The 23,295-nt window shown below is 42.3% G+C and overlaps 1 protein-coding gene and 1 long non-coding RNA gene across 2 annotated transcripts in view; one reads left to right on the forward strand and one right to left on the reverse strand.

Annotated features, from left to right (window-relative positions):
- The first annotated feature begins 1,185 nt into the window (after window positions 1-1,185).
- NUP210L (nucleoporin 210 like) overlaps window positions 1,186-23,295 on the forward strand; it is a 34,954-nt gene continuing 12,844 nt past the window's right edge. The window contains exons 1-23 of the mRNA XM_006264331.4: window positions 1,186-1,416; window positions 2,970-3,106; window positions 3,654-3,785; window positions 4,863-4,956; window positions 5,635-5,785; window positions 6,729-6,861; window positions 7,420-7,578; window positions 8,119-8,187; window positions 9,569-9,675; window positions 10,467-10,607; window positions 12,158-12,295; window positions 13,354-13,509; window positions 14,295-14,493; window positions 14,838-14,983; window positions 16,633-16,854; window positions 17,485-17,658; window positions 18,110-18,302; window positions 18,670-18,758; window positions 19,108-19,212; window positions 20,057-20,158; window positions 21,771-21,899; window positions 22,268-22,395; window positions 23,090-23,222. Coding sequence (XP_006264393.3) covers window positions 1,250-1,416; window positions 2,970-3,106; window positions 3,654-3,785; window positions 4,863-4,956; window positions 5,635-5,785; window positions 6,729-6,861; window positions 7,420-7,578; window positions 8,119-8,187; window positions 9,569-9,675; window positions 10,467-10,607; window positions 12,158-12,295; window positions 13,354-13,509; window positions 14,295-14,493; window positions 14,838-14,983; window positions 16,633-16,854; window positions 17,485-17,658; window positions 18,110-18,302; window positions 18,670-18,758; window positions 19,108-19,212; window positions 20,057-20,158; window positions 21,771-21,899; window positions 22,268-22,395; window positions 23,090-23,222 — 3,204 coding nt within the window. The 5' untranslated portion in view covers window positions 1,186-1,249. The remainder of the gene's footprint in view (window positions 1,417-2,969; window positions 3,107-3,653; window positions 3,786-4,862; window positions 4,957-5,634; window positions 5,786-6,728; window positions 6,862-7,419; window positions 7,579-8,118; window positions 8,188-9,568; window positions 9,676-10,466; window positions 10,608-12,157; window positions 12,296-13,353; window positions 13,510-14,294; window positions 14,494-14,837; window positions 14,984-16,632; window positions 16,855-17,484; window positions 17,659-18,109; window positions 18,303-18,669; window positions 18,759-19,107; window positions 19,213-20,056; window positions 20,159-21,770; window positions 21,900-22,267; window positions 22,396-23,089; window positions 23,223-23,295) is intronic.
- Window positions 6,693-21,395, reverse strand: LOC132245511 (uncharacterized). Its single transcript, XR_009457246.1, has 3 exons — window positions 21,143-21,395; window positions 7,432-7,583; window positions 6,693-6,814 (listed from the first exon to the last, which is right to left on the reverse strand). It is a non-coding gene; the product is annotated as an uncharacterized LOC132245511 (long non-coding RNA).

Raw genomic sequence — 23,295 nt, forward strand, 5'->3', positions numbered from 1 at the left:
ATTAGATGGCTCTAGTAACAAGCATCAGAAGGGACAAATTGGTGCTAGACTAGAATCATTCCAAAACTGCCTGCATAACAAAGGGGATACATATGTTGGGGTGAGAAGAGCAGAAGACTACACTGGTATGTGCTTCTGCTTCTCCATCTGTTCCCAGTGCCTGTGATGGGATGTCTTCATAATGGAGTCTGGGCAAAAACCTCTTATCTGCTGACTGAACCTACCCACTCTCTTCCTTGCTCTTTAGGAAGCTGTATACTGGTCTTTCTCCAACCTGAAGTGAAAGAAAGTGGGTTCATTAATTGCTTTTGCTAAAGAGGTGGCCAGGGCGAAGCCTTTCACATGCAAAGATCTTAATGCTTTATTACCCATTGTCTTTCCTATGCAGGCTGGTGCTATCTTGCTGTAAGAAAACAGTAAATTAAAAATAAGTCTACTGTTATCAACCAGGGGCTGATGGGTTATGGAGGCATAGCACTTAAAATAACCGTCATCTGTCGCTGTGTGGTGCAGCTGGCGTATGGGACCCTGGTTTTATCTCCACTTGTCCTGTGCCTTTGAGTAAGCCTGCTTCCTGTAGGGAATACAGTGGTTACTGCTGCAGAGCAGAGGCAGGTTTAAGTGTTGCCTGGAGCAGGGGTGCAGCAGGGAAGGGGTAGAGCCCCAAGACACGGGAGGGGACTGAGCAGATGCTGCTCAGGGCTGCTCCTCCCGAGACTGCAGGTGTGTGCACGGCTTTGTGCACTTCTCCCCGTTTCCTCCCCGCCCCATGCATGCAGGGGCCGCTGGGCTTCCAGCCTGCACCCTAATGTATGGAAGACAATTGTTTGGGCTACCCTTTGGGAAACGAGCTGGGACCTGCCTGGGCCGGGAATCACGCCCGGCTTCTTGATTCCCAGCAAAGGCACCTGACCCGGGAAGTCCCCGCTGTCTGTTCGCCCCTCCCCCCCGTCAGTTTCAGTCGGCACTAGGGCTCGAACATTTGACACTACGGAAAGGGCGTAGCTCAACGAGCTACCGGCTGCGCATGCGTAGAACAGAAAAGTCAGAGCATGCGTACACGTCGGACTTGACCAGCTAGGCGAGCCGAGTGACGCATGCGCAGAGGGTCCCTAGCGGGGCCGCATGCGCAGAATGGTAAGTGTGGTGGGAATGCGAGTGGCACCCGCCGCGCATGCGCAGAGAGCCCGCGCTCTGGAAGGCGGCAACCGCGCTCTGCGGCTGCCGCCATTTTGTCGCCTCTCACATTATGAGGCTGTCGAGGCCGCGCCGGGCCGCTCTGCTCCTCCTCGCGTTCCTTGCCTTCTTGGCCCCCTCCTGGCCCTATAAGCTTAACGTGCCAAAGGTGCTGCTGCCTGTCAGCCGGGAGCTGCGGGTCCCCTTTGTGCTGGAGGCCGAGGGTGGCTGCTACTCCTGGTGAGGGAGGGCTGGGCCTGGGGGCAGGCCTCTGCTTGGGGATGGGAGCAAAGGTTGTCCGGGGGGATGGGCAAAGGTTTAGATGGGGGAGCCGAGCCTGCAGCACAGGTAACCTGGGCCTAGGGCAACGGATGGGGGTCGTGGGAGACAGGAGAGGCACCAGCTCCTCCTTTGGGAGCATGGTGGCATTGGGCCTCTGTGGGGAAAAGAGGTGTTGTGGCTGGACACGGTGGAGACCAGGGGGTGCTGCTTTGGCCCTTTGATCTGGTTCAGGTTGCTTTGTCTTTACTTGTCCGAGCCCTGCCCTTATTGCTTATCCGAGTCAAAACCGGCACAAGTTAAAAAAGCCCTTGGCTTTTTGGTAGCCCGGGGAGATCGCTGCCACAAGACACGTTTAAGGTGCTTGTGTGCAGGGCTCAAATGTGTGGCTGAATAACAAGGACATGGAGGGTTTTGCAAGAGCCAAAACACACCTGACGTTTTGGAGCGGATGCAAACCTGCAACTTCTAGGCCTTCAGCTAATCTCAGTTCGTTTTCCCTGGAGGGTTTTATTCTGCAAGAGCCTGTTTCTCGCATCATCCTCTGCGGCACCTGGTACCAGCAGTTGGTGATGGACAGAGCCGTCCCTGGGGGTGGGGCGGGGCGGGGCGTGAATCAGGGCAACGGTCCCGGGTGTCCGGCTGCTGCTGGCTTCGCATCCAGCCACGGGCAACTGGTGCCTCTTGAGTCAGGGGTGGCGAATGCCCCCCCAGTGACCAGTCAGCAACTGGGGGAAGGTATCCTCTGGCAGCTGATCGCCATGACCGGGGGGCGTTCCCCACGGCTGATTGCACTGTCTATGCTGCTGGGGAGGTCCCCTTTGCAGAAGATCTCACTCGCTAAAAAGTGGCTGCAACGCTTCCCAAAGTGCCCGCGGCCTTTTCTGTTGGCAGCCCCGCTCCCCGGCCAGCAGTTGTGCACCTGCTGTGAGCGCAGCTGCTGCACCTGACAGCCCTGCTCCCCAGCCTGCACTCGTGGGGGGGCGTTGGCGCTCCTGCTTGCCCTCTCTGCCCATCACCTAAGCAGTGAGCACAGCCATTAGGATGTATACTGGTGCTCTCAGGGAGTGCACGTGCACCCCCTGTGCATCGCCACTGCGTCTAGCCGCTCACTACCCCCCTCCCCACCGCCAACACCACCACTGCCAATGGCAGCGGCAGCTTCTTTGGGTTCAGGGTGCATGGGATCAGAGTGGAGGCGAGGCCTGGCATGGGCTGATTTGCCTCAGGGCCTGCACCCTGCTCGGGTCGGCTCTGGTGACGGGCCGCTAAGCTATCTGGATGCCGAATCTGATCCAGTCTAGCATTTAAACGTCTTGCAGTATATCCCCTTGGTAATATGTTCTCTCGCGCATGCCAGAGGTACTACCCTACTAGAACACATCTTTCTTCTCTTTTGTAATAAAACAGTGAATCAATCTGTAATATACCACATATTTATTTTACCCCAGATAATGCAAATTATGTTGCGAAGTGGAGGAGGGAGAAACATCCAAATGTCTCTGTTTTTTCAGGTATGCTACCCGTCAGGATACAGTCACTGTTGAGCCAATTTACAAGAATGGTACCACTTGTTCACAAAGAGCTTTGCTGTTTGCTCAGTCTACCCAAGCCACGAAACTAAGCAGTGTTGTTATAGCTGAAGATCGTGGTACGTAGACAAAGAGTAACGTGACAGGAAGGGATCATGGGTTCAAAATTAAATTCCAAAGCTGTAGAGAAGAATAAATCAAGGGAAAACCCCTTATTAAGCTAGTCTGTCCACCTTGGACCAGTATTTACAATAGTATGCTTTTGGCCATCTTATTTCATCTAAGTTTTATAGTCCAAGGTGTGGAATTATGGTATATTGTGTTTTTAAATTAAAAAATACTGTTCATTTCGCAGTCACAGATAACAGCATAAGACCTATGCAAAAGTACTGTGATGCACATTAGGCACCTCAAGTTTGCATGTGACTTCAAAAAGGTAGCAACAAAAGTGTATAATGTTGCAGCATCCATGCTTCAGAGTCCCAGACTGGGTGTATTGGAGATTGGGAGGGTTCTCTGCTTTCTTAGTAAGGTCTGTTCCCCTCCCATTGCCTTGAGATCCATGGCTTGCTTCTTTTTGTTTTATCACTAGTGCTAGCATCTCCAGATTTGGAAAACCAAAATAGACTTATGGGATATGAATTAAAGGGCACTTTCTTATTTTAGTGACAGGCCATTTACTACGTTGTGATGTCATTGTTGATGTGATAGACAGTATTGAAATTATCTCACGAACTCGAGAAATCTACGTGGAAGATGCTCCGTTGGAGTTAACTGTGAGGGCTCTGGATATAGAAGGTACTGTGTGCAGGACAAACTGCTGGAGCAACTGCCAGGATTTAACTCAGCCTTCTTAGAAATAAACACATCTTATTCTTCCTGTATTCTTATTGATCTTATATAGGTAGCATCTATTTATTAATTTGCTGTTGATATTTGTTGTCAAGATGTTGAAGAATTCACATGTTTAAACAATTGATCTCTTTCTCTTATGCAGACTTGGAGAATTGACCTAACATGGTGGCTAGAGAAAGGAAATTCAGTTTCATCTTATTGTGCCTTTTTTATGTTCGCTTATATTATCCTATGTAAAATATATTTGTTCCTCTGCTCCATATAGGGAAATGTGGCCATATCATGAACTCTATAACATTTCTCATTTTCAACTACAGAAAGTATTTGATTGATTCTATTCTAGTCATTAAATGTTTTAACAGAGGAATTATATGAGAATTTGTATTTCTTTTTCAATCAGGGTATGCTAAGCAAAAGAGTGATGCGTGGGTGAGTGTAAAAACTGGTGTTGCAAGCTGCTCAGGTGCCATGGTAATGAAGCTTGTATAAGGTGTGAAATAACATTATGCAGAATTCTTGCTTCCTAAACTTTAATTCCAGCCACAAAGTGATATATTAATGATTGGTTAAATGTGTTGTATGGTCATCCCAACTAAATGAAAATAAAATGAGCACCGTTCTACTTTTCATCCCAGTTTGTCTTCTGCATGTACGTGGATTTTCATTTATGACTAAGGAGAGTTTGGATGTGATCAGAAACTTCTCTGGAATATGTAGCTTTTGTGGTGTGGGTTCATGTACAAGATTAAGAAGGGAGAGAGAGAGCTTATTAAAAACACTGCAAGCCTGTTGAGCTTGTGGCCTCCTGCTTCATGGCTCTATAATGGTAGGCATAGTGAGCAGCAGACAGTAAGGACACTTGGTCATGGCATATCAATGCTGCAGCTTTTTACCTTTTCTCCTAGACGTGTGCAAAAGAGAGATGAATGCCCGCCCCTACGCATAAAAGCATAATATACGTTCACCAGTGCATACTTCTGAACTTGTAATGTCCATACTCATTTTAGTTTCCATCTTCAGGAAACACATTCAGTAGCTTGTCAGGAATGACATTTGAGTGGAACATTGCCAAGGATGATGACATGGACAGCTTAGAACTCTCTAGCAAAATTAGGTAACTATATTTTGAATCATTAATAAAACAACCCAACCCCCTCCACCCTTGACATTTCTATAGTACCTTTTATTCCAAGAACTCCCAGGGAGTAGGGGAGATAGGAAGTAGTATTATCTCCATTTACTTATGCATACATTGAGAGAGAGAGGGAAAAAATATTTTTCCCTAGGTACTAGTGAATCCATGGTAGACATGGGGATATAACCCAATTTAGCTTTCCAGTCTTATGCACTGACTGGTAGGTTATGCAGCACTGGTTTTGATAGTGGAGTTAGTTGCAGAAGCAGTTCTCAGAAAGAATGCCTTTCCCCTGGCTATAGTATATAGCCAAGTATATATACTATATACTATAGTATATAGTAAGTAATACTTAGTACAAAGGGAGGGTTCTGTGGTACATTAGTTTAAGATTGCCAAAGTGTAAACTCTCCTTTACTTTGTTTTATCACCAGACGTGCCATAGAGAGGCAGGCCTCTTACATCTCAAAGTCAGCAGTGAATGGTTGTGTGGGCAGATCAACACAGGAGTTGCATACCTTTTTTCCTCACATTTCTCTTCACACCATGTCATCCCATAATGTTTGTCCTTCAGTTACACTATCATTTTTACATGGATTAAAAATAGAACTTGAAACAATCACAGATAACTTTTTCTGTCTGATTTTGTTTTTTCAGGATTTTAAAGTATTCAGAGGCAGAGTATTCTCCCCCAGACTATATTGTTGAGCTAGAAAGAGCAGAAAAACAAGGAGACAGGATTCTGGTTTCAGGAATCAAAACAGGCGCAGCAGTTGTAAAAGTCCGAATACAGGAACCAGTTTACAAGGTGAAGCCTTACTATGGATTTCCACCTTTAAAACAGAACTTGTAACTTGGGTTGCAGTTTTAGGCATTTCCTTGTTAAAACTGTTGTTTTCTTAAGCACCACCAACACTGTCATATATCTTTCAGAAGCTACCAGTAATGATACTATTCAGATTAATTTCCAGTCAGAAATTTGGAATTAAAAACTAAATTTGGCCAGCTTTGATAGTACAATATTAAAAAGGGGGGGAAAAATCCTTAAAATTGCTTTGAAGGATCTAGTCTTCTACCAGTAATAAGTTATTTACAGATGCAGTTCTCATTAGGGTTAATGGAAGTCAGTTTATAAATCCCAAAAATCTATTATAGCCACCCCTGCTGAGTTGGAGAAGATGCTGTCAACTTCAGTCATATTTCTTCCTGAATTTTTGTTTTGTTTGCTCTTAGCACCAGCAACATCTAAGACAACTATAAATAAAAGATTAAATAATTTTTTTTTTTTTCAGTTGGCTAGTGTTTGCTAACATTTGATGCATGGTCAGTTTCACTTTTATTTCCCCTAAGTGATGAAAAATGTACTTTTTTTTTTTCCATTTCACATACCACTACCACCAAAAAGGAAAACATTTTAAAATAAGAACATGTGGTAGTAGAATCTCCCAAAACTGGTAAGGAGACACAGGGCAGACGTAATTAATTTAGCAAAATATAAAAATATTGATACACACTGTGGTTCAAGCTGACTGCCCCGTTAAAAGAAAACTGCCATTCTATTGTGTCCACATGTCAAAAGGTTCAGGAGGAAAGAGACCTTCTCCTGTTAGTGACTAAAATGTAGTGTTAAAGTAATATTAATTACAGTTGGCATTTTGGAGCCTCCTGCTGGTAAGTGATCCTCTTGCTGAAAAAATGACATAGTTGCCAGGTACTAATAGTAAGTTACTTTTTTATTCTTCCTTCCTTAGAAAATATCTGCTGCTCTGGTACGTCTGCTGGTTCTGGAGAATGTATTTCTTGTACCCTCCCATGATATTTATCTTCTGGTTGGAACCTACATCAAGTACAAAGTTGGTAAAATTGTACAGGGAAAGATTACAGGTAAAGTTGTTCTTTTAATGCCTCTGAGTTTACCAAAATCTTTACTAATCTTTCCTAAGTGAAATTGAAGCAGATAATTCACACCGGCAGTAATTTCACTTCCCATAGACCTATTCCAGACTACAGGAGGAACCATGGTTAAGCCTAAACCTATACTCACACAGTGTAAAAACTTTCCCTGTATGGCTAATGTTCCTTGTGATGGGCGTCTTTTTTATAAAGACTTGCTTGTATGTCATTCTTAGTAGAGGATACTCTATAGAGTCTGGTGACTGTATTGTGTCTGGGGTAGTAGAAAAGTCAAACTCTGGATACTGGTTATGCTTGGGACTAACCAGCAGACGATATTGCTAAGATGTGTCTGTGTGCAAGCTTCGACACTGAGAGATATTAGGACTAACATGCATGTACTTTAGTAACATTTCATCTAGGCTCCTAACCTTGCAGCTCTTCTTTGACTGTTGTCATGAGCTTGTATTCATGCCCTTCTAAAGGAAAAATCAACTGTGCACTAATGTGAAATATGCATTGTTTTGTACAGTAACTTATTCTTTGCAGAAGTGGATTTACCTCTTGAACATTATGAGCTTGAACTGCGTGATCAAATCAGTGCAGCTGGTGGGTCTGACCATCTTCCAGTGGCTCAGCTGGATGTGAACACAGCCACTGTAACAGCAGTGCAGCTTGGACAGGTTAATCTTGTGTTTGTTCATAAAAGTATCCTTTAAAATAAAGCAAAAAACATAGCAGTCTTCTTTATTTGTGTAGCCATTCTCTTTCCTGAGCAAGACCAAGCTGAATTCTAGTAAAGCCATACTTTAGATGGGTCAGATAAGCAAAGCAGATTAGTTGAAGCCCTGTCCTGCAGTATCTCAGAATTCTGTGATATCTTGGGGCATTACCTGCACTCGAAGAAACAACTTGTCCTTCAGTACCTAACCATTACTTCTTCTAACTGGGTATGATGCATGCTCACTCTTCCACTTTAAAGTCAATGCTATTCATTCTTGGTAGCCAGTCAGCAAGCACTGTCATTCACCTTGACATACTCAGCTCCTTTACCTCTGACTCTTCTGCGATGAGAATGAGTTATCTATCCAGGTTCATGATCCAAATCTCAAGTCAATTTAAAGACACCATTTGATATTGGTGGAAATTGGATAAGGCCCCAAGTTCCTACATTTGTTTTGAGTTTAAATAGCCTAAGGTTATGTGTCTTATTTAAAGACTAAATTCCTTCCTTATGCAAAAACTAAGATATCCACATGCGAGCTGCATCTGGACTTCCAAACTGTACTATCTATGTTGTAGAGGCTGCATTTTTAGGTAATTATTCAGAAGATGATAGTTTGATTTTAAACTCTTATTGCTTTGTGTTATTAATCAATAAAATGTTTGTTTTATTTGGTTTTTTAAGAGACTAACTCATAGGACTGTACAGCTTGCATGGGGCTGCTTCTTACCTCCCCTATGCAAAAACCTGTTCTCAGAATCTGGTGTAAATGTATAGGTCAGTTTGTTTGTTTAATATTATAATCATATCAGTTGTAGGAAGGTTACAAGTTAAAGAAAATAGCCCCATGCTATTTCAAACTTGTTAGTTTTTATTTAACACATTTATTTTTGTTTTGCTTTCCCCTTCCCCCCTTAACTCTTGCATGTTTGTTGTTGTTGTTTTGTTGTGTGCCTCATTCATGGTTATTTTCAAACATTTTTTGTTTTGGAGGTTGAAGGGTATATGTTATGGCCAAACCCATTCTATATAGGTAGTAACATTACTTAGTTGAAGTATTTTGTATTTTTGGTTGGATACAGTAGGCCACTTCTTGCCCTGCAAGCTTTGCTGCACTCAAATGCTTACTTTGCTTTGCACATGACTGAGTTTAACTGATAGACAAAGTGATGTATGTCTAAATACACACATGGTTTGTGTGAGTACTTTTAAACCACATGTATGAAAGGCATGATGAAAAAGGAAGATTGTTCTTGCCGCTGGTTAGCCTCACATTGTAAAGAAATAAGTTCTGTTAGTAGAATGAATCCCAGGTCTTACTGAGTCAGATTATTTGAATTCTCCTCTTCCAGCAGAGGCTTGAAAATTAACGCTTGCATAGTCACAATGCAGAAATCTAGTTAGTGATCTCTAAACTTCAGAAGAGTTAATTGGACTAAAGAATAACAGTGCACAGGGGGCACCAGAAACAGAAAGAACAAGTCATAGTTGCCTCATAGATCATTTCGCTGTTATGGTACATCAGCAAAAGTGGCTGGCTGCTTACTGCACTGTATTTTTTTAAGTGTTTCAGGAGTTCAAGAAGTGTGGATAAGCGTCACTGGATAGTTCAGGAGATGGGAAATGGATCCTTTCCTTTTAGCTCATGAGTTCTAATAGAGAGGAGTTTCATAGTGGCCATAAATTATCACCACCTAATGGCTGTTTGTACCTATCCATACCCTTATTGCCTTCGATAGAATTTATTACAGGCTTCTTTCTAGCTCCTATAAATGGTGCAGAATAAAAGTAAGAAGCAATGCAGAAAAACTAATACTATCGTTGCCTGTACTTAATTTGTTTTGGAATTGAAAAAGATTATTCAGCCCTCAAAGCTGTTAATCTAGCACCTTTTACCAACATTCAATTTACAAAATAAAACCCTTTTTAAAAAAAAATCCTTTTAACAAGCCACCTTTTTATGCTTTATTGCAGGTTTCACTATCCAACCAGGAGACAGATGGGTTCTAGAAGTCAGGGGAGTGTATACAATCACTGTTGAAGTATATGATAAAGCCAGCACCAAAGTTTATTTATCTGATGTAAGCATGTGTAAAGTTAAAAACTTGGGCAGCTGCCAAAGGGAAGCATCTGTTGTGCCATATCTCTTACACACCCTCAACAGCAATAATAAAAGAATTCATGTCCTTTCCAAGTTTACTGAAAACAGTTTATTCTTCAGATGTTTATGGCTGATAAATAATCTGGTCTCTAGAATTTAGCTTAGTGTACTTTTAGTTGGGAAAAGCATAAGTCTTATTTTAAAATTTAGATTACAGCCTTCATTTAGATGCTGTAGTTTTCCAGTAAATTAATTCCCCAGTATGTATTTCTTTATATTTAAAGTAGATTCAAAACTAAGGTAGTGGCTCTTATGAGAAAAGAAACAATTAATTATTAGTTACAGTCCAAGCTTGGGACTCAGATCACCATGTGACCTTGTGGAAGTCATTTAAACTTCTCCGAGCCTTAGTTTTAGTATTATTAACACGGTGGTGACAACATTTCCCTAACTTAGTGAGATTTATTGCAATAGTTATCCTTGCAGGCCATCTCTCTTAGGAAAAAATGACTTCAGTGCAGTACAGGAACCAAAATAAAATGATTGATGCTTTCACTTGCCCAGCCATGACAAGAATCAACTTCAAGCCATAGCTGTTCTGATAACCATGTTGGCTTCTGAACTGAGAAGGCATAACAGGTGCCTGGGTGATTGTGGGTGTGCCAAGTTCACTTATAGTATGTTTCAAAATCCTTCTGATAGGAAGTGGATTATGTTTTCTTAGGAAATGGATAGATCCTTCTCTGTTTTTTTTTTATTGTTGATTTACAGAACATAAGAATAACTTATCACTTTCCCATGGAATATCTTGAAGAGATAATGTCTTCTGCTAATGGTTCTTACCATACAGTTCAGGTCCTGAAAGGTGGCATCACAATAATAAAAGCTGCATTGACTTCTGTTCTTCTACAGGTAAGAGGTAAGGGTTGCAACATTCCCTTACCAGCAGCAGTTACTGAGGCCCTATGAGAGTACTGTTCACAAAAGAATAAGTTGAACTGCTGCATGTTTCAAATTATGGAAGTTTTGCTTACGTACTATTTACTTTGGGTTGTAGCAGCATGTCCTCCATACATTTTTTTGTGGATGAACAACTTCTATATCTCCAGACAAGGTTCTTTGGGTGAATCTGATATCTTTTATTAGACCAACTTAAACAGTTGAGAGAAAAAATTTAAAGCAAACTTTCAGGTTTAAAAACCCTTCATCAGGCTGAGGAAGTTTCTGCAGTTGGTGTGTGCTCTTCCTGGATAGAATGAAAAGTAGAGAGGCCAGAGGCTTCTTTTCTTTTCATTCCATCTAGGAGGAGCACACACCAACTGCAGAAACTTCCTCAGCCTGATGAAGGGTTTTTAAACCGGAAAGCTTGCTTTAAATTTTTTTTCCCAACTGTTTAAGTTGGTCTAATAAAAGATATCAAATTCACCCAAAGAACCTTGTCTGCTTATGTCCTTAGACCAACATGGCTACAACCTACACCCCTTCTACATCTCCAGGGATAATGGGCACTCCCTGAAAGGAGAGTTTGATTTCCTCAGAGAGATGAGAATCTAAGGACTGGGGGAAGATAGCATGACAAATTGAACCAGGCAGTCTAGAGGATTAACAAGTTTCACTAAGCTGCTCATATGAGTGTATGTGCTTATGCCATGACATCACCTATCTATTCTGAGTTCTGTAGAAGGAAGAAGCAGGAATAAGAGTGAAATAAATAAAAATATTTAGATTGCTTGTCAGAAAAAAACTTCAGACTGGGGACATCTGTTATACTACTTGGTAGTCTTGAAAGGCAAGTGGTGAAAGGTACATTGTTCAGGATTTTTCAGATACCTTTCTGGATTAATCTTTGGAGCCACTTGGTTGTTTCTGTCTGGTTCTATTGCTGTTGCCTTTCAAATGGCTTTGAATGGTGAGAGGCACTGATGTAACAGTATCTTAGATTCTTATACCCTTCTAAACTTAACACCTTAGCATAATGGAAATGCAAGTGCAAGAACTATTAGTGTTAGTTCATGATGCTTTATTTTGGTTCTGGCAGCAAGTGTGTCTCTGTGCAGAGCAGATGCATTAAAGTCTGCTTTTAGTGGTTATTTTCCTTTTTATGACCATAGTGGTGTCTTCCTTTTATAAATTTAAGTTTTGTCTTGCATTCTTTTGCTTGGTGAGTTTCTCAGTGGAATTAATATTTCTCTTCTAATTTTATGCTTAAGGCAAGATCCTGTGGGAACAACTGGAGATGATAATACTGTTGTTGGGGAATTTTGATTAAGCTTATCCAAAAAAACCCTTCAGTAGACTTCAGGCAGAACAGTGTTCCTCCTTTCAGACTTGTTTTTCAAGTAACTGCTAGGAAGTACAACCTGAAAGGAGGTGCTTTATTTAGCAGTTCAAGATCATTGACTGTCCCTTTTGTGACTGGGCCACTTAGCTAAAGATGACATATCCTTGTTTTCTGTGTGCAGGATGGATCTGAGGCATATTTGCCTGTCCCAATTAGTCATGAACAGGAGGCAAGGGTTTACCTTCGAATCAAGCTGACACCTTCCTTCCTTGCTTTTCCACACCACCATATGGAAGTTTTGTATCGACATAGAGTTCAGGTGAAGTATACCGTGACATGGAAATTCATGAGTGCCTCCTTGATATGAGCAGGCAGCGTTCTTTGGGTAGATGTGATATCTTTTATTAGACCAACTAAATAATTGGAAACAGTTCTTTGCAAGCTTTCAGGTACCAACACCCTTCCTCAGGCATTGGGAGACTGCTGCTGTCTGTGGTTGCCAAGGTAGAAAAGATATGATATGAGAGCCCCTTCCAGAAAAATGCTAATTAATAATATTTAGCTAATAGAGACCCTGTGAGCATTGTCAGTACGGAAGCAGGGGAAACATCAATCTGTTTTTCTTTGCTAGTCTAGTCTTGGGTCGGATTCTGTGTCCATTTAAATAAAGGGCAAAACCTCACTGAACACAGTGAAGCCAGGAGAAGACCCCATGCTAGGAACATGGTTGGCTGATCACTTTTTTAGGTCCCGTCCCTGGTAGGATGAGTTTGCTCTTTAATTCCCTAAGTGTCACGCTTGCTTAACACTATACTGAGTGGCACCTCCGATTCCTCTAGCTTTTCTATGGGTCTGTTTCTTCTGTCATGTCTTTCTGTGCCCTTCATTGATCATACTCATCTATTTCAGCAGCACTTTTCTGTAATCTGGCAACACAGTCTTAACGTCTCTTTTATTTTTAAAAACTACTGTATACAGTGAAGAAGAGGTGAGACATTGCCCATCCCTACTTTACTGCTGTCTTTGCCACTCACTGACTTAACTGATAAATGATCTTTTTATGTCTCACTTTTATCAAACTGTAAAATGAGTTAAATAATGTTCCTTAGTTGGTAGTGGTGGTGGGGACTCATGAGACTTAATAAATGTTTGTAAAGTGGTTTTAGTTTCTCAGATGAAAGGAGCTGTGGAATGCTGTTATTATGGTATTACTTCACTTAATATTTTTCACTGTGGGATTGTTATTCCAAACCACATCTGTGCAAGCTCACATTTTGCTAAAGTAACACCAACGCATACAATCATCCTCCTGTTTTTAGGGCTTTGGTTGTTTGTAATTTGCACCGCTTACTTTTTCTGTCTTATGTTCATCCATAGGTGGAGGGAGGCAGTGGCAATTTCACATGGACCTCTTCCAATCAGAGTGTAGTCACAGTCACCATAAAAGGAGTAGTGACAGCAGGGCTGGTTGGGGGGCAGAGCACAGTGCAGGCCAGAGATGTGCAGAATCCCTTCCATTATGGAGAAATTCAGGTAAGTACTTCCCTGATGCTTTTCGGTGGCAAGGGTGCTCCTTATCCAGATTTGGAAATCTAAGACTCATCTTGAGCAATGTTGGTGCCAGGCTACTGCCTAAAAACATTGGGCTTGATTCTCTTCTCACTTGGGGGCAGGACATGCAAACAACTAACTGTGCAGTAAATGTGCATCAGCTGCTGCAGAACAGTTGCCTGTGTGCCTGATCTTACTGGGGTAAATGAAAGGTAGCACACTGCAGCATTCCCTTGCAGTGAAGGAGGGGTCAAATAGCATAGGTTAGCTTTAATTTGCCACAGGATGAGACTTTATAGTGCATCCAGTGCTCTGCTATAATTATCGGAGTGCAGTGAGCACGCTATAAAATCTCACCGTTAGTAATCCTGTGGGCACTTATTCATGTGCTGTTGTCCTTCAAGTGCAGTTCTCTGTGTCAGGGATGTTACTTCTGACTAGCTCAAGCTATTTGTTAAGCACAGACATTCAGTGAACATTTCTATGCTGACCTATATGTTAGTGTACCTGGGGCTGTATATTAACTATAAAAAAAAAAATCCAGCTAAAACGTCTAGATTTGCAAAGTAAATTTTGCTTATGTGAATAGACTGCAAATAGGAATCTAGCTGCCAAGTCAGGTGTGGACTCCATTTTCATATGCTTTGACTGCTTAAGTTTTTTTTCCTGAAGCTGAAATGCTTGATTATAACACAGTTTTAATCCAGGGTGAACTAGCCCTTGGTACTTTGCTGTTAGGGGCTCTTTACCGAACTTTGCCAATCCAGGTGTATGTGCTGAGGCCAACGAAGATGGAGTTTTTGCCATTTCATGCAGACATTGAAATTGGACAAGTTTTAGAAGCTCCACTCATGATGTACTACATAGACAGAGAGACGAGGGAGACCGTTGCTTTTACTGACTGTTCCCTGCTAGAGCTGGACGTAAGCACGGATAAGCAAGGCATCTTCACCCCCGCTGAAGAAGGTAAAGTAGCGAAGCTCCAAGTCTAATTGCTTTTTAAAAAGCAGTTCGCAAAATGCACTTAATATATTTTCCAAAGTACTGCCCTCCCCCCTTTCCTTTCCCTCTGCCTCCCCATTCACTAATATTGCATCGGTCACCACAAAGACCAATCAGAGGGATAACTGCTATGTCAGTTTCTGGTGCAACACTATATAATTTGATTCTTCCAACAGCTGAAGGGGATGGGACAATTAGATAGAAGGTAGGTCTGGTACACACTTAAAAAATGGAGAAGTGAGAGATTCCATTTCAGCTCTGCTTGTCAATGACATAAAGCATGCTGCAAAAGTTCTTTTGTCTTACAGGCGTTCAGAAACCTGGCCAGAGATTTTGCTCCAGCATCCAGTTAGCTGCAAAGGCATTGGGACATACTTTAGTGACAGTGAGTGCTACCATTTACCAGGAATATTTTGAAGCCAGTGCTACGTTTGCTACTTATGAGCCTCTCAAGGTGAGAAAGTGCTCCACTTTCATCCCCTTCTACCTGAAGCACTACTGTAATTCTGTTTCTGTGTTCCTTGTATCTTGGCTTCTATAGTGAGCCTGGTGATGGTAGTGAGGCAGCAACCATAGTGCATGCTTTCCTGCAGTTGTGGGCTGCCTGCTCATATCCATGTTGCTGTGGAACTGCAGTAAGAGGGTGTTGTCCTGGGCTTGTAGTGAAGGGGTCTGGGATTTGGGACTCCTAGGTTCTATTCTCATCTATGTTGCTGACTAGCTAGATAACATTATGGTAGTCACTTTACGCCATTCTACTGGGGAGCTGTGCAGCATTGTTAATTAATATTTGTCAAGTTTTAAACAGGAAGTTTAAGATATATTGTCCTGCTGAAATGTATTTTTTTTTCATCTCGGACAAGGAGTTTCCTCCCAAACCTGTATTTCTTTGGCTTTATACCTGCCCACAATTTGCCCACTCATTTTCAAGACTTAGAAGTTTAGACAATGGCTCTTCCATTGGTTGGACGTTTGAAAAGCCAGATGCACTTCCTGCCCCTAGGGGAGGAGCATCCTGACCCTATGGAATTGCCAGTTCCTATCAGTAAAAACGAAGTTTGTGCAAAACAGTGTCACTACATCTCCAGGCTGAGATGCATTTTATCATTGGTAGATACTGCTTAGTTCTTCAGAAATTAATGTCTGAATACGTTCAGTCGGCCTTCATCTGGAAGTAACTCTACATATGCCTGTTCCTAGGATTGTGGCCTTAAACACTGTAAAAACTGTAGGAGTCGGTGGGTTTATTACACAGTGCTAAATCCTGCATCATCTCCCCTAGAAACCAACTGGGTCCTAAGACGTAACTGTAGGGTAGAAATTGTCACTAGTAAAAATATTGTTTTGTTGGTATCAAAATTTCCAACTAAAGTAATTTTAACCATAGCAATTAATTGGATTCTGAATTGACTTGTACTTGCTGGGCAAAACCAGAATTTACAAAGGAGTAGGTGGTTTATTTCAGTAGTACTTTTACTTTTCCTACCTAAGCTTTACCTCTGGATCAATGTTTTATTTGGTACAGATTACTGGTCTGTTTAATGTGACTCTTCTAACAGGTATCTCAGTATTGTCCAATCCAGATTCAATAACCAAAGGCCAATTCCTATAATAATGTGTAGTTTCCAACAAGCAGGGCCTGAATTCTTATTCATATCAATGCCCCTTTACATCACTCTGGCCATGTAAAGGGATCTTAATGTAATCTACATTCACTTAAAGGTCCCTTAAACTCTAGAACAGGGGCCAGCAACATTTTTCGTCAGTGCCAAAAACACTTGCAACCTTGACCTGTAAAAAGTTGGCGTGCCGGGGCAAATTCTGGGGGAGCCACGAGGTACCCAATCCTTGTTGTGGCAGTGCAGCCCTGGCCCCTTCCCTGCCATCCGCCTCGAGGCACGTGCACCAAGCAAAACACCTTTGAGTGCCACACTCTGGCATCCGTGCGGAGGGTTGCCTGCCCCTGCTCTAGAATCTTCTAACAGGGCATTTAAATGAGAATCAGGCACAGTGTCTATAATTTATAGACTTCATTTTTTATAGTCTCACTGAGAAACTATATAAAAATAGCAGTTTCTATTAACAGTTTCTTTACTTAACCAGGCAGTAAACCCTGTGGAAGTGGCACTGGTGACGTGGCAGTCACTGAAGGAGGTGGTATTTGAGGGAGGGCCAGGTCCATGGATTTTGGAACCATCTCGTTTCTTCTTGGAACTGACTATGGAGCATGAGGAAAAAATCAAAGTTACTCAGGTCCGTCTGCCAACCAAAAGGAAACAAAACCAATACATTTACCGGATTGTGTGCCTGGAGTTGGGGGAACAGGTAGGAGAAACACATTTCCTGCAATTTAATGACTAACTGGAAGCAAGTTGGAGAGTATAGCAGGCACAGGCTTGCAGTTTAAAGCAGTAACTGTGAGAAAACACATTCCATTTCCTTTGACAGGAAAATACTTGGCTTGTGTTAGGACAGGCTAAGCAAGGGTCAGATGGATTCCATTGTACCTAACTATTAGTTCAGGAACACCTACAGTAACTTCTGTTTATTTGTCATTCCAGGGGGAATATAGATAATGGTGAATTTTCCAGTAGTGACCAGTTATCAGGAGTTAATAATTGTGGCTGGAGGGGGGCTGCTGGTAGGGAATCAGAACAATTGTGAATTAAACCATAGGGGTGAATTACTCCATAAAGAAATGTACTGTACTGCCCACTTTGCTAAGGAATAAGGGGGTGGCAGTGCCTGCATAAAACTTTCCATAAAAATCAAATTTTCTTTCCAGAATATGCTTTATCACAGACTAGACCTTTCTCTCAGCCTCTAATGTAGGTGTGGACTTGCCTTAGTTTTCTTTAAATAGTCCTATATTGGAACACTATTCAATATGAAGTATTCGGTGCAACTCAAAGTGAAGACTGTCTGGCTAATTATCCTTTTGGCATGTCTTTGAAGGTGCTGACCTTCCGAGTAGGTAATCAGCCAGGTGTCCTGAACCCCAATCCTGCAGTGGAGATGGTGCAGGTGATATTCATTTGTGCTCATCCAGCCAGTATGTCTGTGACTCCAGTTTACAACGTATCTGCAGGTGCCCAGCCCTGCCCATTACTTCAACATAACAAGCAGCTGGTAAGGATTTACCTGTTTGACACAAAACTAAGAGTACAACTCTCCTATGCTGCTGGATGAATGAGTAGGAACTCAAAATGTGTATGGTACTTTTATCACTAAGTTGAAGCTTTTGTAGCATTAACCATTAGTCAAATAACCCTTTATCAGAAAGACATGATCTGACAATAGAATGATCTCAATCATATTAAGTGACTTTTACCTTAGCACAGTCCCTCTGCTCCGAAAAACTGGCTAAGCTAGTTGTGTTTCACAGCCTCCAGAGAGGAATCATAATGAGCTAGACTCTCTTGTCTGTTTGGACTGCACCTCTGCAGTCAAGATGATGGTTGTTATGAGCTGCATGAGAAAAGTTCAAAGGTCCAGTTAGCTGCCCATGTTTTGAAGGGAGCTGGTGTTTCTCTGGGATCAGATTCTGGGTTATTAATGAGTTCTGTTATTTTTGGTGTAGATCCCTGTGTCCAGTTTGAGGAATACAGTTTTGGAGTTGGCTGTATTTGATCAACACCGGCGAAAGTTTGACAACTTTAGTTCTTTGGTGCTGGAGTGGAAATCATCCAATGAAACCCTTGCACACTTTACAGACGCAAAGTCTATGCAGATGGTAGCAAAGAATGATGGTAGTGGACAGATCAGGATGCATGGTACCATTTCCTTTTATACAGTGAATTGCAGTGAAGTCACTAAGAGTTATACCAGGACTGAATTTAGCCCAGTTTCACTCTCCCTTCCTCCTAATATAATCTGTCCATGTGTGCATCACTGTGACTCAAGTTATTCCTGGGATTTAACTGTCAATGGAGAAATTGAAATATCATAACAAATCTAGTGCCAGCCTCCTCCCCTTCTTAAAATGGAAGTGATCGTTTATGAACCTGTTTTGAAAATATGGCATTCAACTTGCTTTGTTTTTTCTAGTTAAAAGTAAAATTGGGTCATTCCCCCCCCCCCCTTTTTTTTCTCCAAATACCATCTTATGTTTAGTAATAACTCTGTTTCTGCCATTCATAGGGCATCAGCTGCTAGAAGTACACCAAATGAAAGGGACTGTTCTGATAAGAGTCAGCTTTGTTAAGTTTTCAGAGAGAGGCAGCCCAAAAGTGAGTGAAGGGAGATATTTGGGGCATGTTTTCAAACCTTTTTGAGATGTGTAAAGTAGAGATTGTTTAATAGTTTTAACCTTCAACTGATTTCTCTACCAAACTATTGCATTCTACTGATAATCTGAGCTGAGTAGGCCAAGGTTATTCACCTAAAAATTATGTTAATTTCTGAAAAGAGAGAGCTTTACTATCTCAAGAGGTAAATCCTATTTGGACTGTAGTGCTAGTTACAAGCACTAATACGAGGCCACCACAGTCATCAGTCCATCCTGTGTCAGTCGTTTGGGCTGGTGTGACTTGAAAGAACACTAATATAATGTCTCTCTGATTTTGGTTGCATATTTAGGAAGTATCTAACTTACTCAACTCCGCAGCTGTGGAGTTGATACTGGTAGAGGATGTGACCATTGTGCCAGAGAACATCACTATGTATAATCATCCAGCTATAAAGGTAGGAACATTTAGCATGGCTAAATTGTGCCACATCACTGTTTGATGTATTGTGTAGACTTTTACTGAGACGAGGCGCTTCTTTTCACTTCTGTGGGAAAAATATCTGTCTAAAGTTCTTGCCCATATAACTGACCATCACTGCAGTAAATGATCAGTTCTTTGACATTTCTTATCTGTTCATTGAAAAAGAAATGCTAGGTTGTGTTACAGAGCAAGTGTTGCTTATATGCTGCAGTAGCAGTGCTTCTGGAAAGGATGCCATTGTCTCAAACCATCCTTCTTAACATTCTTTTGGAAGTGTTCTTCACAGTACACTGCACAGGGCAGGTTCTGTTCTGGCACAGCAAAACTGAAGGGACAGTGCAATTTTACATAGAAGAATGACTATTCATTGCCTTAAAACAGCCTTCTGTGCATTGTCTGCCCCACTTCCAATCCTTGCCCATCTGCCAGTGAATAATGAGAAATCATTGTTGGATTTCCATCAGGCTGCATCACTTAGAGTTAAATTAATGGAATTAATAGTATTTGCTCTATTGGGTAACAAAAGGAAGTAATGGTTGCTCTTGAACTTCCTTTATTGGGTGAGCAGAATCAGCTGGGAGGACCATGACCTTGTATACTAGAGCTTGCTCTTTGTAATGTCAGCATCACTGTGCATCTGCTAAGTGTCGAAGTCTTTACTTATTTATTTATTTGCTCAATTCATACTTGATAAAATCTCCCTTAGAGGCTAATTTTGAACCCCAAAGGCAGTGGTAACTTTCTCTTTCATGAGCAAAACTGAAATGGTTGGTAAATGAGGGCGCTGGAATTTTTTTCAGTTTTATTTTCCTTCCTAGGAGATATTTGACCTAGTGGAAGGATCTGGGTACTTTCTAGTCAACAGCAGTGAAGATGATATAGTAAATATTACGTACCTGGAAGCAGAAAGTGCCATTGAGGTGAGCATGTTGGGAATGTTTGGCTGTGGAGAAAAGCCTGAGTTCAAATTCTCGGTGTAAGATTCACCTTCCAGGAAAGGAAGAAAAATTCTCCCTTTGTTCCCTTGTCCCTTATTTCTTTGACTTTCATAACTGTTTATACATTCCACTACAAAATTCAGGATTTCATTAATGCAAGTAGGTGTGTGAAGTGGGCCAAATATTTATTGAAACAGATATCTTATTGAGGTAAAACAAAACATATTAGATTTAAAGACCTCCTGGTACCAGGTGGTATCAAACGTACTGTATATAGATGTTATTTTGGGTTTTGTTACAAGGTTAGGGAAATGAATGACCTTCAAACCCTAGAACTGTGTAGCTTTGAGGGAGGTGGTAAAAGCCCCTTACTATTGGGACTTTTACAACCTGACTGGACAGTGTACTTCCACCTCTGCTGCAGGGAACAATTTTTTGATGAATTCTGAGGGCTGAACCAAGTGGCCTTGAGCCACCCACCTCACTGCGCCTGACCACCTTCCAGGCTCCAAGTGCTTCCCTGGGGGCACCTCACGTCTGGCCAACCCCCTTCCTGGAGCACACCTGCTAGCCTGGGGGTTCCACTGCCACCACCCAAGGCTCTGGACTTAATTCTGGCTCTGTGCACCCTGGGAAACACAGGGCTAGTAGCCCTCAGGGGTACTTGATTCACTTCAAGAAGTTAGGATGCTTCCCTCAGTTGGAAGCACAAGTAGCCGTCTCCCTTAGTCAGCCGAAGCAAGGGGACCCCAAGGCATAATCTAGACCCACTCCCAATAAGTCTCCCACACTAGGTACAAAGGAGACCTTTGTTGGTTACAAAAGGTAGGGTTAGAATAGGGTATAGGGTAGAACAATATCAGAGAAGTCCCATAGAGCAAACTCCCCTGGCTGGGTAGCCTTTTGATCACGCATCTGAGTTACTGCAAGCTATATATCTAGTTAGATCTCAGGTAGCTTACTCACAAGTATCATCCAGAGGCAGTTGGAGATTCCCTTTGGAGGCAGGCAGTTCCTTGATCATGAGTTTTGAGAGCGAGAGCAAGTTTCAGATGGTGCAGCTCTTCTCTGTCTCTGAGTCTCCCTCATGGCTGCTGTCCCCTCCTCCTGGGCAGTCCTTCACTTATATAGCCCTTGTGACCTCATTTACCTGGTCCAATGGAGGCCAGCACCTGTTGGCTGTCAGGCGTTCAATTTGAAATACATCACTAGTTGCTGGGCAGACTCTAGCCCACCAAGGGGGAAGCCCCTCACCCAGGTATGTGATACTAGTCACATAGGCAGAGGGAGCAGGTTTCCCCCCTCCCTCAGGAATGTACCCAGCTCAGGTTACCTAAAGAGATAGGGTAAAGGTATGTATCCTCTGCTGGGCCCATCCTAATCAAATCGTCACAAAGCAGAGTTTTGGGGGGGAGAAACGAAGGTGGCTTTCTGCCACGGGCCTTTTCTGCCTTTCAGTTCCCTAATGATTTGAGAAATGACTTCCTAGCAGAGTGCAGTACTTAGTCACCTTCACAAGTTAGCTTAGCTTTTTGGTCAGAGAGATGCAAATGACTGCAATTGCCTTGTCTGAGCCTCTATGCTTTCCCTGCAGGTCATCCCTTTGCAACCTGGGTCTTTAACCATGGCAGTCTATGATCTCTGCCTGGCTTTCCTAGGACCAGCTGCCACCTATCTCCATGTGTCTGACATTTATGAGTTGGAGGTGGACCTGGTTGATAAGGTGAGACAGTCCTCAGGAGATCGAAGTATTGGTAAGAACATAGCCAGGTGGGATGTGATATTTCTTGTAGTTCTTGTTTCTGTGTATGTCACTTTATCTAGACTTTGTGGAACTTACTTTTTTGCTGAAAGGAAAGAATGTTTTGACATATACACTGTTTTGTTCTGACTGTGTTTGAAAACTTAGGTGCAATTGTTTTTTCTCACAAAAAGAAAAGGGCACTCTTGATATGGCCCTTTCTCTCAGCCTCTACTAGCAGGATTTCCAGACTGCCAGACTAATGGTTCCCAAGCACAGAGTATGCTGGCAGACCAGGGTGACAGCACAGCCTGTATTCACACTTGTAAAAGTGCTCTCTCTTTATCTAGATTGAGATTGGCAAATCAGTCTTCATCACTGTGCGAGTGCTGAGTTTTCATCACTATCCCTTCAGGAGCAAATACTTCAAGCACATGAAACTGAAGCTGCAGGCGGCATCTGCTGTTTTTACACTTGCGTGAGTAGCGCAGGCAGGCTGGTGCACTCCCTTTTCCAACAGCAGCTGATACTTTTCAGATACTGCAAAAGAGCTAATAACTACAGAGAAAAATCTGCTTCCAGCACCTCTACCATCCCCAGACTAGGGGAGCATTGTGATTAGAGTGTGTGAGTACATGTCAGGACTACTGAATTCCTGTCCAGTTCTGTCACCATCCCGCTAAATGATCTTAGGAATGTTGTTTAATCTCCCAGCGTCTCCACTTATCCTTCTGTAGAATGGTGATGACATGCAAGTACTTCGTAGGGCAGGGTTCCAGGCTCAGTTCATATGTGCAAAGCTCTTTGAGATCCTTGATTCATACTTACCAGTTGATTAAATGAGTTTATTTCCGACATGGTAGCTCAGCCCATAAATTTACAACACTTCTGGCTTGAAATAGGTTTCTTTGGAATCCTTGTGTAGTCTTTTGTTTTCCACTGTTTGCCTCACTGTGGAGACAGCCAAAGATATATCAGCGTGCATGCAAATATTTTAATGGGCAGTGATTGGAAAGGAAGTTCAGCGTGTTGGATTTTTAAATCTTGCCCCCACACAAGCAAGATGGCTTGTTGCATGCTCATTGACTAGTAGAAGAAAGCTTCTATCCCCACCATCATATAATTCTAATGCAGGGTGGGAAAATTAAAATAACTGTAAAGTGCTTTTCCAGGAAAATGGAGGAAGTGGGTGAATACTCTGAAATTCATGTGCTTCAAGCAGTTGCAGTAGGCCAGACAACTTTGGTGGCCATAGCCTGGGACAAGATGGGAAGAAAGTTTACTTCCCCACCTCGTAAAGTTGAGGTAAGAGTCCTTATTTATATCAGTTAATGTCTGGGTGTCTCATCATTTATCAAATCTTTTCCTTCAATTTGCT

Source organism: Alligator mississippiensis, chromosome 15, assembly GCF_030867095.1.
Source record: "Alligator mississippiensis isolate rAllMis1 chromosome 15, rAllMis1, whole genome shotgun sequence".
Classification (NCBI taxonomy): Eukaryota; Metazoa; Chordata; order Crocodylia; family Alligatoridae; genus Alligator; species Alligator mississippiensis.